The 13,560-nt window shown below is 41.5% G+C and overlaps 2 protein-coding genes and 1 long non-coding RNA gene across 18 annotated transcripts in view; 1 reads left to right on the plus strand and 2 right to left on the minus strand.

Moving 5' to 3' along the window:
- ABLIM2 (actin binding LIM protein family member 2) overlaps nucleotides 1-13,560 on the plus strand; it is a 151,275-nt gene that overhangs the window by 22,418 nt on the left and 115,297 nt on the right. The window lies entirely within an intron of this gene.
- LOC136790635 (uncharacterized) lies at nucleotides 2,517-10,549 on the minus strand. 4 transcript variants are annotated; one of them, XM_066995620.1, is made up of 3 exons: nucleotides 5,649-10,549; nucleotides 5,162-5,266; nucleotides 2,517-3,361 (listed from the first exon to the last, which is right to left on the minus strand). In XM_066995620.1, exon 1 carries the CDS (start codon nucleotides 7,358-7,360, stop codon nucleotides 6,404-6,406), a length of 957 nt encoding a protein of 318 aa, XP_066851721.1. In that variant the 5' UTR covers nucleotides 7,361-10,549; the 3' UTR covers nucleotides 2,517-3,361; nucleotides 5,162-5,266; nucleotides 5,649-6,403. The 4 variants fall into 4 exon arrangements, with proteins under 4 accessions (XP_066851721.1, XP_066851722.1, XP_066851720.1 ...); XM_066995621.1 differs by lacking the exon at nucleotides 5,162-5,266; XM_066995619.1 differs by having other exon boundaries at nucleotides 5,162-10,549.
- On the minus strand, nucleotides 3,995-10,688 carry LOC136790636 (uncharacterized). Its single transcript, XR_010830952.1, has 2 exons — nucleotides 10,549-10,688; nucleotides 3,995-5,720 (listed from the first exon to the last, which is right to left on the minus strand). It is a non-coding gene; the product is annotated as an uncharacterized lncRNA (long non-coding RNA).

Genomic DNA, 13,560 nt, shown 5'->3' on the forward strand with positions numbered 1-13,560 from the left:
TAAAGCCAGGAGGAGTTCAGTTTTATATTGCAGCATTAATTATTCAAGACATTTTTATATTCAGCAGAATAATACATAAAAAAGAAAGAACCTTTGGAAAGGTCCTTAAATTATTGTTTGTAATCCTTTTAGAAACTCCATTTCATATAACATTAATGGAAAGTGAGTACCTTATAGAGTAATCAATGGTTGAGGGTAATTCATTGTGTCTTAACTAGCAAGATAAATTACTGGGTTTTATGTTATTTTATTTTTATTTGGCTTTTTGGTGTTGCTATAACAAGTAGGCATGGCTGTTGTTACTCTGTTTGTACCAGGGAATGGAAAGAGAAATGAGCCATGGAAATTTGTTCTAAACTGTTTTTTCCTGGTTCCAAACACTTGCTCATTTCCTAGCCAGGGAATTTGCTTGTTCCCCTCCTCTGCTCTACAACACAGCTGAGAGCAAATATCACCGTGAAAATGAGGTGGGAGGATGCTGAGCAGGGCCATAGCCTGGTCAGTACTACCAACCGGAGGGTGGGAACCAGCAACAAAACAGCAGGTTCTGATCTACAGCATCTTCTCTATGGTTTGTTACCCTAAAGATGGGCAAGAGTGTGGCTTCAGTAACCAGTGGAGGTACTGGAAGTGACTGTGGGGCAGCCAGGGAGCTGCAGAGCAGATGCAGTTCCAGTCCCTCCTTTACTGCCCATCAGCCGCAGCCTGTGTGGGTCTGAAACTGTCTGACAACAGCTGCCTTCAGCAGGACACTCGTATCAACAGCCCTTTCCATTATCTCGAGGTTACACATATTCTGCAGTTTCACAGCTTTCTGTGAGCTTCCTCTTATGATAAATCAGCAGGTAGTGTTAAAGTGTTTTGAGCATTTATCTCAGGTTCATGCTGATACACTGGTAATAAGAGTCCAGGGTTTTTTAATTGATTCTTTAAAAAAGAGGCAGTTATTAATTTTGGAGCTACTTATGCTGGCAGTGAACAATAAAGAATATCAGTAAATATGAAGTACTCCAAGAAAAAAAAATCTTTTTGCTTTGTTTCTTGGTATTAAAGTCAGCTCAGAGACAATTCCCTTTCAAATGCTGCTGATGAGACATTGTAACCTTAGGCGAATAGGGAAAAGGCTGAACTTTCTGGTAGTGAAAAATAAAATGCTGAGATCAAAACTTAGCTGAACTGAGATGAGAAATTAATGCTGTTTAAAGTCTTCCAACTGAATCAATAGTAGTTTCGCTGGTGGGCATCACTGGGAGCAGGGTGAAGTCCAGCAGCATGAGATTTCCAATGATGACTTCTTTTTTATCTTTGCTTTCTAAACAACAGGCCATACTGTTGGCAAATTCCTCAGTGACCATCAACCAAAATTAATGTATTCAAGCAGGCTTTGGATCTGTCCTGCTGTTTTGCAGCTACATTGTTTTATGGAAGATGGGATTTGGAAAGCAGGCAGAAAATTCTTTTCTGGCTTGGTCACTGTGGGTTTAAAGTGCTAGGAGTTGGGTGCACATGCAGGGGACGTGGAGAGCACTCAATCTATACTATCATTTGATGATCCTGTACAACAGGTAGCTTATGACTTCAAAATTATGGAAGTGGCTGTGTAACTTTCCAGAAGAGAGCAAAGCAATTAAGATCCTTTAAGTCTATGTAATTACTTAGTTAATAGTTCATTTTATTCTCTATTTAAGCACTGGAAATTTCCATTGATTAAAAATCCAGGCAATTTAAATGGTAATTTTGTGTGTAAAACAATGATAAAATAATATTTAGTGATCTCTTTCTTTCTTTGTATGCATGTGTAACATCAGCCCACACAGAAAAATCCATCCTTACAAACCTGCTCCGTGCATTCATTTACTCCCAGAAGAAATACCCCCAAATGATCCTGGCATCTTCACAGGGCCTGTCTTCTTTCTTGCACTGTTCGCGATCCTCTAAATGTCACAATTCACACCGTAGTATAGTTCCTCCTTTATTAAAGGTATATAAATTAGCTCTTCTAACTTCCAAGCCTTCTAGGGAGAATTTTGGTCATGCTGACTGCCATTTATTGTCTCATCTGCTCCTGCCATTTCCCTCCCATAAAGTGCCGAGCTTGGATTCTGGGTTTTATCTTGACAGTTCTTGTTACGGTACCATTTTATTGCTGCCAGGATACCTTCCCTTAACACAACACATCCCATTCTCCTGATTGTGTTCCTCATTTAGTGCCAGCTATTCAGCAGAGGGTTTAAGTTTCCCTCCCTCTCTCAAATCCTCTCTCATTAGTCCCTTGTAGTGCCTGACCTTTTAGTAACGAATACCTTTTGTTCATTCTTTGCCTCATCCATATTACATGGCAGTTTTTCTGCTCTAAATAGCACATGTCAGCCTATGACCTCTACTTAAGCACGTCTTGTCTTTTCTGACATCTGCTCCGTTTTCACTGGCCATCCCTATCAGTTTCGCAAGGTCAGCAAATTCTCTGTGCTGCAGGTCTATTTGTTAGCGTTCATGAAGACACATAATCCACAAAGTGATTATATGAAGGTGCTTTATTAGGCGCCGGAAGTTAAGGGCATGCCTGCCCAAATCTAACTTCGTCCGATTTGTTTTCTTAGTTCTCTTTTATCTGCTAAGATACTACATATGCATTAGGTTTCACAACTCATCTATGCATATTCATTTCCTAGCTCCACCTAGCCTCGCTTCGTATGCTAATTATCTTATCAGTCCTTCTGCGCTTGCGTATCACTCTCTGGTGGTCGTCCGGGTGGTCGTCGGGATGAAGTAAGATGTCTTCATCAGAGTTGAACTTTTTAACCTTTCCTTTTCACGCATGCTCTCTGAGCCCTTGGTCTCAGTCCAAACCGCAAGGTTGGTTTGACCCAGTTCCCAGAGTCCAAGAAGCCCCAGTTATCTAGATGTCTTGCAAATTGAGCATTCTTTTAATCCTCCTTACTCCTCATCATGAATTGGTGCATTCTCATGTTACCCTTGCACATATATTTTGTATCTTCCAAGCGCAGCCTCGTAACAGTACATCGCAAATGTAACATACTAAACAATATTGTATTATTTCTTCTTCTATTACTAACATTTCCCCCCTTTGAAAGCATTTCACTCCTTTCGAGGAGGGCAAATGCTTTCACTAACTAACTAAAATATTTTACACTCAGTGCTCACCAATAATATAACCACGGAAAATTACATCAAGAATCAAGGAAATTACAAAGATTAGGATTGTCACAACATTTCATAAGTCCACCACTTCTGCTTTATGTTACATTCGCTCTTCTGGTTGGGTTCACTTGATCTGAAACTGATCTTGTCTATTCGGTTTTCATTCCATTTCACCTCCTGGGTTCCTCAGATTCTTTCTCTGAAATCCAAAGTTGTTAGATGCCGGTGGAGGATATTGAGGATGTGGTTCATTTACCGAGCAATAGTTTGCATCACTGTCCGGTTCCAGGTTGTCTTCCTTAGAATCAGACTTTTCAGCATTATAAATGTTAACCAAATTAGTACCCCTACAATCACCAATATAATTATTGTCTCCAGTAAGGACTTAACCCAATTACTAATATTCCATCCACTAAAAATTTTATCCAACCAGCTTGCTGTCATATCTTTCTCTTCCTGTTCTGCATCTTGTTCCACTCGAGCCAGTTGTTCTATGTCATGTTCTACATCAATAGTCACATTTGGAATGTGGATGCAGCAATGATCAATACGATCTTTTAGAAATCCACATACTCCATGTTCCTTTAATAACAGTGTATCTAATGCCAATCGATTTTGTAGCACCATTTTAGTTGTAGATTGTAGTTGGATATTAAGGTCTCTAAAGCCTTCTTTCGTGGCTCTCGTGCCTACTCACTTGTCCTGTAAGTTTATAAATCATTTCCCTATTTCGATAAGTAGCTACCTGTGCAAATAGAGATTCTAACGCCCAACTGAATTTTACTCCATCCGAGGGTTCATGCCATGTATCTTCATCTGCCCCTTCTTCTAAACTTCTTTTTGCCCTACTAATTTGTAGGGTTTCCAACTTTCCCTTAAAAGGAGACTTTTTCCATATTGGACGCAGTGTGGGGAGGGAGTCCTAGAGTTATTTCTTTTACTTCCCCATCTATCGGCGGGTGTGTAGTCCAAGTTCCATTACTGGCTGCCCATACAAATTGTCCTGGACTTTGTATGGTACTATAGCTACAATCCACTGCGACTTGACTAGCCTGGCTATTTCTTTCCGAATTGTACTTAATTCCTCGGCAAGCACATCCTGCCCTAAGAGCTATCAATACCGGAAGTAAGTGCTTGATATCTTCATTATTACTGTCGCAACTATATTTCTTCTCACAAGTCCACCAAGCTACCTTTGTTGACTCTTGTCTACCACTACTGTCAACCCGGCTTACTGTATAAAACTGATCAGTTCCATTCTGCTTTCCCTGCCATTTAATACACCATGATGTATTCCCTCCATACTGGAATTTCTGCAATAAACTTACTGTCCAATCACTATCCCACCCTTTCATTCCTTTTGGCTTATTTTTCTCTTGACATTCCCAAACAATCTTTTCTCTAACTCCTTCTACTACACGTAGTTCATCGTAATAACACTGTCCCACATTCTTAAATCTGCCTATCATTATGAAATGGTAGTTCTTCTTCTTTTCACATTCAGACCTTGATGTTGGGGGGCTCAGTTTCCTATAGTATTGTGTAACATTTATCCTCTCTAGAACTTTCACTTCTTTACATTGAATTGTTTCATTTCCTTTTACTTGGGGCAGTGGCAGGTGGTTATACCCCACTCAAGCGGGTCCCCTGTTGCTTTTGGAATGGGCAAACAAGCAGTAATTCTATCAGTTCCTTTCATTATGGCAAAATCTTTAATCAATCCTACCAGTAAATTCTCTGATGGTTGCCTGTGTGGGATCTGTACCACTTGTGTCCATGGTACCTGGCCCTCTCTTTTTCTTCTAGATCCTTTTCCGTGGGCTACCAATATTCCTTTATCCAATTTCGGATATACCAATATTTCTCTTATCCCGTAATCTGTGCTATTTTCATGTGTTACCATGCACCGGTAGTTTCCTTTGTTGACTTTAGTAACACTAAACAGGGTTCAGGTGGTAGCTCCTCTCAGTTGTTGGCCCAATTCTATGGTTTTACTTACGTATGCCTTCCCCTTCCATCCAGCCTTCAATCCTGTATTGTCCCTGGTTGTGTCTACGTATATTTCCTGGCTCTGTCCGGAGTCACTTATTTTTTCCCAGACCACCTGTAGAGAGCTAATTGTTATTGGTTTATCGTTGTGCATTCCACATTCCAAAGTAACATTTTCTCCTTTGAATATTTCCTCTTTCTTATATTTTTCTGGTATTTCTAGGAACTCAATTACAAGGTATTTACACAAAACAATTACTGTTATCGTTACTGTTGTTAAGAACCCCAACATTGTATGGTTATACGCGCTTCATCTGTAGTTTTATATCTCCGATTGCTCGCACTGACCAAAATTCGGGAACCTTTTTCACCCGAGTATAATGAATCCAAGCATCCACCCCTTCTACCTTTAAAACTAGTCAATAATACTTGATAAGGTCCGGCCCACCGTTCTCTCAGGGGTTCTTCATTCCAGTTTTTAATGTACACTTGGTCACCTGGCTGAATGTCGTGGACAGGATTTTCCAGTGCCAACGGTCGGTTCCACACCAGAACACTTCGAAGTTGAGCTAAAGTTTTACCAAGAGACAATATATAATTATAAACATCCTGGCTCCCTGTTATATGCATATTAGGATTTGGTTCTGGGGATTCATAAGGCTTTCCATACGTAATCTCGTATGGGCTTACTGACATTCCACTCCTTGGCTTTATCCTTATTCTCAGTAAAGCTATAGGCAAAGCTTGTGGCCATTGTATTTTGGCTTCCTGGCAGATTTTACTGATCTGTCCCTTTAGAGTTTGGTTCATCCTTTCTACCTGTCCACTAGATTGGGGTCTCCATGCGGTATGTAAATTCCAAGAAATTCCTAATAGCCGACTTACGTCTTTAACCACAGATGAAACAAAGTGCGGCCCCCTATCCGAGGATATTCCTAATGGTACCCCAAACCTCGGAATGGTTTTCCGCTATATAACCATTTTACTGTCTCTTTAGCTTGATTGGTGCGACAGGGAAGGGCTTCTGGCCATCTGAAAAAGGTGTCAACCCCTACTAACAAATACCTACATCCCCTAGTCCTAGGTAATTCTACAAAATCAACTTGCCAGTAATCTCCTGGTTCTATTCCTACTCTAACTCTTCCCATTTCAGTATGTTTTCTTGCTACTGGATTATTTTTCAGACAAATCTCACACTTTGACATTACTGATTTTGCCATTGTTAACATATGTGTAGAGATAATGCTACGTTTTAAAATGTTACCATTGCCTCTGCACCCCAGTGACACTCATTATGTCTTGTCTGAAGTATTTCTCGCATCACCAAGGGGGGTATTACTACCTGGCCCATAGCAGTTACATAGCGTCCATCAGAGTTCTTTCGGGCCTTTAGGAGATGTGCTAATTTCTCATCCTCTGGTGAATATCTTGGTTCCTTGGGAAGATTAAGACAAGTGGGGCCTACCTTGAGTGGTACCAAAGCCATTACATTCCACACCTCCTGAGCAATTTGTCGAGCTGCTCGATCTGCCAGCCGATTCCCTTCTGATATTTTCAAGGTTCCTCCTTGATGAGCTTTACAGTGCATAATAGCCACTTGTTTTGGTTTTTGCACCGCATTTATCAAATTTAACACCTCCTCTTGATATCTTATATTGGCTCCTTGTGAGGACAACAGCCCTCTTTCTTTCCATAATGCTCCATGAACATGGACTACTCCAAAAGCATACTTTGAATCTGTCCAAATATTTACCATCTTTCCTTCACTCAGTTCCAGTGCTCGAGGTAGGGCTATCAGTTCCGCTCGCTGTGTTAATGTTTCAGGTGGTAAAGGTTTTGCTTCGATTACTGTCTTCAGGGTTGTTACTGCATACCCTGCATATCGTGTTCCATTCTCCACAAAACTACTACCATCAGTAAAAAGTTCCCAGTCATACCTTTCAAGGGGTACATCCTTCAAATCCTCGCGGCTCGCATGGGTATGTTCAATTATTTCCACACAATTGTGTTCCAACGGTCCTTCTTCTGGAACAGTTCCTAGAAATACTGCTGAATTTAACAGGTTAGTTGTTTTCAAGGTTACATCATCTTGTTCAGTTAGTATTGCCTGATATTTCATCATTCGGCTGGGTGATAACCAGTGGCCCCCCTTTTGTTCTAAAACAGTTGTTACCATATGTGGTACAAAAACTTCAATATGTTTTCCCATCTGAAGGCAAATAATTTTCTACTATCTTTATCAAGAGGTATGCAAAAGAAGGCATCCTTTAAATCTATCACAGTAAACCATTTATATATCTCTCTCACAGATGTTAACAATGTGTAAGGATTAGCCACTACCGGGTGAATGTCCTTTGTTATTTCATTTATTGCTCTAAGATCTTGTACCAATCTATACTCACCATTCGGCTTCCTTACTGGAAAAATTGGAGTATTGTATTCTGATTTACATTCTTCCAGAATCTGATGTTTGAGAAATTTGTCAATAATTTTCACTGTCCCCTGCCTAGCTTCTATCTTAAGTGGATATTGTTTGATTCGAACAGGTTTGGCTCCTTCCTTTAATTCCACCTTTACCGGTTGTACCAGTTTCAACTTCCCTGGTATATCTGTTTCCCATACTGTTGGTATAACTGCATTTTCTACTTTTCTTGGAATATTAACAAAGGGTTTATCTTTGATCATTAGAATTTGTCCTACTTTGGACTCAGGTACCTTCATTATTAATTCTCCATCCTCAAAGGTTATTGTTGCATCTAATTTAGCTAATAGATCCCGTCCCAAGAGTGGAATCGGGCATTCTGGTACATACAAAAATTCATGGGTTAGTTCCTTACCCCCAAAACGCAAATCAAGGGGTTGTAAGAATGGCCGTTCCTCCTCCTTCCCTGTGGCTCCAATTATTGTAGTTGTCTTAGTTCCCAATCGTCCTTTTAAACTATTTAACACTGAATATGTTGCTCCTATTACATTTACAGCCTAATTAACACAGAGAAAGAAGCTCCTGTAACCAACAACAACAAAAAATTCAAGCCTCTCTCTTCGTTTCCTAGCTTTATTTCAACTAGTGGACCTGCTAGGGTAGATGTCCCAGGTCCCCGTCATTTCTGACTGTTGTAAGTTTATTCTGCAGCCTAAGACAAATTCTTTCTGATATCAGGGGCTGATTGCCCTAGAAAGAGGCTAGCCAATTGCCTCTGTTTGTTTTCTGAAGCCAGGTCCAAATTTTCTGTCTTTTTTTTTTTTTTTTTTTTTTTCCATTGCATTTCAAAGTTGGTCCAAAAATTCAAAAATTCCATAGGGTTTTCTTTTGGACCTTGTTGGAACAGATTCTCAATTCCCAATTTAACCAGATTTTGGTATTTACATAATTTCCGGGGTGGTAAGGGTCTCGGGGGGGGGGGGGGAAGGGGTCGGTCAGGGGAATGCAATGGTTGAAAGTTCCCTGAGCGGTCCCATTGGCAATCTGAGCTCACACAGGAACTCAGGTTGTTTTAAGAGTTAGCTGCTTTTCTGTTTCCATGACAACTCTCCCGGACCCATCATGGTCCCTCTGCCCCAGAGGGCTCACACCGCGATTTTGAGATCTCAGCCTCGGGTTGAGGCAGAACTATTAACATTCCTACATCCTCTTTCCCTGCTCATTCAACTTCAAACAGCTCTGTTAAATACTACATGCCACACAGCCTTTAACACCTTCAACAACCCTTTTAACACTTCCTTTATCTTCCGCCAGCCTGTACTTTTCTAATGCCAACACCAAAGGCTCAGTCAGGGGCCAACTTAATTCCATACCTTTTCCCTCCAAGATGCTGAAACAACATATCAGTATACAACATTTCATCCTATTTTCCTTCTCTCCTCAAAAACAACATTAATTGCAAGACACTGTTATAGTCGATTGATCCATAAAGCGGCCATTTAGTTTATATATTGGCCACAATTGATTGCAATACTTAGTGGAAATCCTCTTGCTTTCCGCGCCCCCCCCCACTCCCCCTTCCGACAATATCCTTGCAATGTGCCAATATACACCCAAGGAGGCTTTCTTTAAAACGTCTTTGTTTTGGATATTACCCATTTCCTTGATTTCCCATTCCCTTTTATTTATTTATATTAATTACTGTCCCTTGTTTCAGTTTCCACGCAAACCTTTTTATTGCAGGTTTTTACTGTGTTTTCCTAGTCTTCTCAAATGTCCCAATTCTCTGGGATTAAACTCCACATACAAACTTCACTATTTCAGATTATTAATGAGCCCCGTTCCAATCGTAAATCCACAGGACTTCGGAAAAACACCTGAAGCACTCAGCCTTCCGTCTTCTAGACAAACAATACCACCTTTTCCACAAAATTTACATTTCAACAAGGCCGAATTTCAAGCCGAATGCTAATTTTTCTCATGCACTTTGTTAGTAAGCCTACACAAAACAAGGAATCACTCCTGTGTATCCATCAAGACGGGGGTTTAAAAGGTATTGAGGCCTAAATAAATTCGCTCTCCCCCTTCTTACCAAATTCTCAGGGCTCAGGCCCGAACCACCAAAGAAGTGGCTCTCCATTCTACCGCTTTGATAATCAGTCAGCCCCCTTCCCCCGATACTTGGGAAACCGACCAAACACCACCGCAAATATACCGAAACTTTTAAACTGTTACTTAGATAATGCTCCCACCTTCCTCCTTGTCACACTCAAAACATTTAAGAACGAAATAGGATTGCAAGATGCACCGCCGGGCCCGTGTATTGGGCACCACCAATCAACATTTGGATAAAGCAGCACTTCTTTTCGGTCTGTCATGCGCTTCGTTCGTCTCCGGCCGCTCCCCTCGCGGAGAATACGGAACCGCGGATCGGAACTCCGCACTCGCTTCGCAGCGATGCTGCGTCTCACTCACAACACAATCACGCAATCACACAGAGGGGCCCCTTGCACTCTCGCTCACAAAATAACATTCATTGTAAGATAGTATTGTACTGTAAGGTTCCGTTTTCTGGCCAACTTTCTTGATCTTCTAGTTCATACTGCGGCCACCAAACATTACAGTAATCAACCAGCTTACCCTTTCGTAACTCCTGCCCGAAACACCCCTCCTTCCAGTGTGCTAGTAAACAGCCCAAAGGGGAGGATCGCGGTACCGAAGCATTACCGCCCAGAATACTTTTAAGTTTTTCCATTATCAGCTATAGCTTTTACCGAACCGAACCAGATGCTGAGCCTGCAGCAAAACCAGACCACTGATGCCGAACCTGCAGCGCTTTCGCGACTGTCTGACGGACGGCGCCTAGGCTTACCACGGGAATTCCCTAGCCCAACCGTGCGTGGCTTTCGCCGCGTCTGACCGGCAGGCTCCCAGACCAGATCGGTACCGATTACCAGAAAGCACCTTTTTCTTACCCTTTCAGAGGTACGTTGTGAGCAGCGGGGGTCGGTCGCGGCCGATGGCTCCCCGAGAAACTCCTCGGTGCCGGCTGGAGCGTGATCAGTTCGCGAGCCGCCTCAGCAGTGCCCACGAGGTCCCATCTGGGTCGCCAAAATGTTAGCGTTCATGAAGACACATAATCCACAAAGTGATTATATGAAGGTGCTTTATTAGGCGCCGGAAGTTAGGGGCATGCCTGCCCAAATCTAACTTCGTCCGATTTGTTTTCTTAGTTCTCTTTTATCTGCTAAGATACTACATATGCATTAGGTTTCACAACTCATCTATGCATATTCATTTCCTAGCTCCACCTAGCCTCGCTTCGTATGCTAATTATCTTATCAGTCCTTCTGCGCTTGCGTATCACTCTCTGGTGGTCGTCCGGGTGGTCGTCGGGATGAAGTAAGATGTCTTCATCAGAGTTGAACTTTTTAACCTTTCCTTTTCACGCATGCTCTCTGAGCCCTTGGTCTCAGTCCAAACCGCAAGGTTGGTTTGACCCAGTTCCCAGAGTCCAAGAAGCCCCAGTTATCTAGATGTCTTGCAAATTGAGCATTCTTTTAATCCTCCTTACTCCTCATCATGAATTGGTGCATTCTCATGTTACCCTTGCACATATATTTTGTATCTTCCAAGCGCAGCCTCGTAACAGTACATCGCAAATGTAACATACTAAACAATATTGTATTATTTCTTCTTCTATTACTAACATATTTGTAAGATGTGAGGTACATGGTGGCATCTCTGCGGCTTTCACTGTCACTTTGCTGCTAACCAGAGCATATCCATTTACCCTCTGACCTGTGTCACTTAGCAAACCACTTTCTGGATGTGCTGGCACGCCGTGACCTCATTATGAGACAGGGATTTTTTTTTTCCCCAGTTCTCTTAAGAATCTTCTTGCACCTCTTTGTATAGTATTTTTGCTATTACGAAAGCTTGGCTAAAGGCATTGCAGGCTGTATATTTGACCTCTGTGCACCATTTTGTGTGTATTAGTACGTTTTTTCCAGATAAATCTGGAGGCTGGTGCTTGTGTTGTAGTTGGGACAGTAAAAGGGGACAGCACGTCCTTGAGTCTGATCTAGGTCTGCTGTAGAGGGACCCATGTGAGAAAGAAGCTGGTAGTGGGAGAAGCTGCGGTTTCATTCATCCGATGGGCTGGCCAGCAGACAAGGGCTGTCATCACCAGTTTCAGGGCTGAAGAAAGCTCTTTATTCCCAAGAGATAGCAGGGAGCAGGAAGGGACTCATGACCCAGTTACCTCCGGAGCGAGCACAGCTACGTGCTATTCTATATGCAAAGCTCAGAGTGAATTCTCTGCCTCATCTCACATTTGAAGTTTTTCTGCTTTATAAATATGCAGCATGTTCAGCATCTTATAATTCAATGCCTTGCACTACAAGAAACCACAAATTGCTCTTTTTCTCAGACTTGCTTGTGTGTGTGTTTCAGTTAGAGACATCCATGTATGTTTCATTGCTGTGCAGATGTTTTCTCTTGCTTGAGGATGGAAGTGTTTGATAGTCAGAAGAGAAGTTAGAATTTGGGCTACTTCTGCACAGGACAGATTTGGCAGGGTATGTCTGGTCCCAATGGATGCAGTTGGGTGGTGCTGCAAGTCCATTTCCAGCAGGAATGGGAGCTGTGCTTGGTAGCAACAAGAAAGGATGGGCAGAAAGTCGGAGGACATGGGTTTCGTTGTAGATGCACCATTTATCCTACTTTATCTTGTTAAACCTTTACCCTTTTGTTGTTTGTTTTCACTTCCACCATATGTTTGTCGTCTTTGTTTAGATCATAAGTGCTTGAGGGCAAGGATCATTCAGCAGTAGTGCCAACTTTGAACACAACCACTACAGATTACTTCAACTAACAGATGATGATAATTAAAAGGAAATATGTTTCATTATTTTTGTCCTAGTGATCAAGCATTGCCAAAATCTCTGTACTTACATACAGGGATGTACTCCTATTGCTTGCTTGTATGTTTGTTTGCGATCATTCTATCCTCAATGGAAAATCCAAATAAACACTATGCTGGGTAGCACTGCAGCCAGTTTTTGTGACCTAGGAGGAAAGATAACTTAAAGCATGCTGTGAACAATCTGTGAAATATTTCTTGTATTTTCCAGTGTACTCGAAGTAAAATTCATCAATTACAGCTTGTGTATAAAAAGTAATTCTTTTTAATATCTAGCGAGAGTGAGCTCTGTAATTTCCATGCGCTGTTAAAGTCATATAGTTCAGGGACGTTCAGACCTCAAGCAGCATGGGAATTGCTGTGTGCAAGCAGGCACATGTATGTAGTATATTGCAAAGTCCCTGAATCTCAGGTGTTAGGTTAGCTCTGATTTTTTTCTTTAAATTCTCAATTAGATAATAGCTCATTTTTTTGTAGTGAAGAACAACTGCATTTTTCCATATTTAGTAAAATAAATATTTTTATTTTGTAAAGTAAATATTTTTTCTAAACATTTTCTAAAACAGGCTATGGAAAAAAAAAAAAAGCTCAAGATGGGTCTAGAAGAGTGCTCTGATCATGGGAGAATGGGAACAGTGTTAGATTGTATACTCTCTCCATACTTGCTGCTCGCTTTTAGTGAGAAGAGTGAAGTGAGTATAGAAAAAAAGTGAATTAATCAGGAACAGATCTGAAATCTTTAAAAAAAAAAAGCCATTTATAACCAATGGCACCATCAGCTCTAGAGAGTTTTCAGCCTGCTAATCCATTTCAGCGTGGCCTGAATTTGTTGCTAAGCTGTCTGGCTGCCATCAGCAGAGGCATTGACCTCAGTGATGTAACCTTGGTTAAACAAAACCCAAAGCAGAAAGATGGTGGGGGATGCAGCGAGGGCAGTGCTGTGGCTACCAGAACGTGAAGTTTCAGGAGGAGCCAAGGGCCTCTTCTTTTTCTGTACCAAGGGTGGTGTATTGTTACTGCCTTTACAATGGAGGAGTTACAGGTGTTTGACTTGTGTTGAGCT

This window comes from Anser cygnoides, chromosome 4, assembly GCF_040182565.1.
Source record: "Anser cygnoides isolate HZ-2024a breed goose chromosome 4, Taihu_goose_T2T_genome, whole genome shotgun sequence".
NCBI lineage: Eukaryota > Metazoa > Chordata > Aves > Anseriformes > Anatidae > Anser > Anser cygnoides.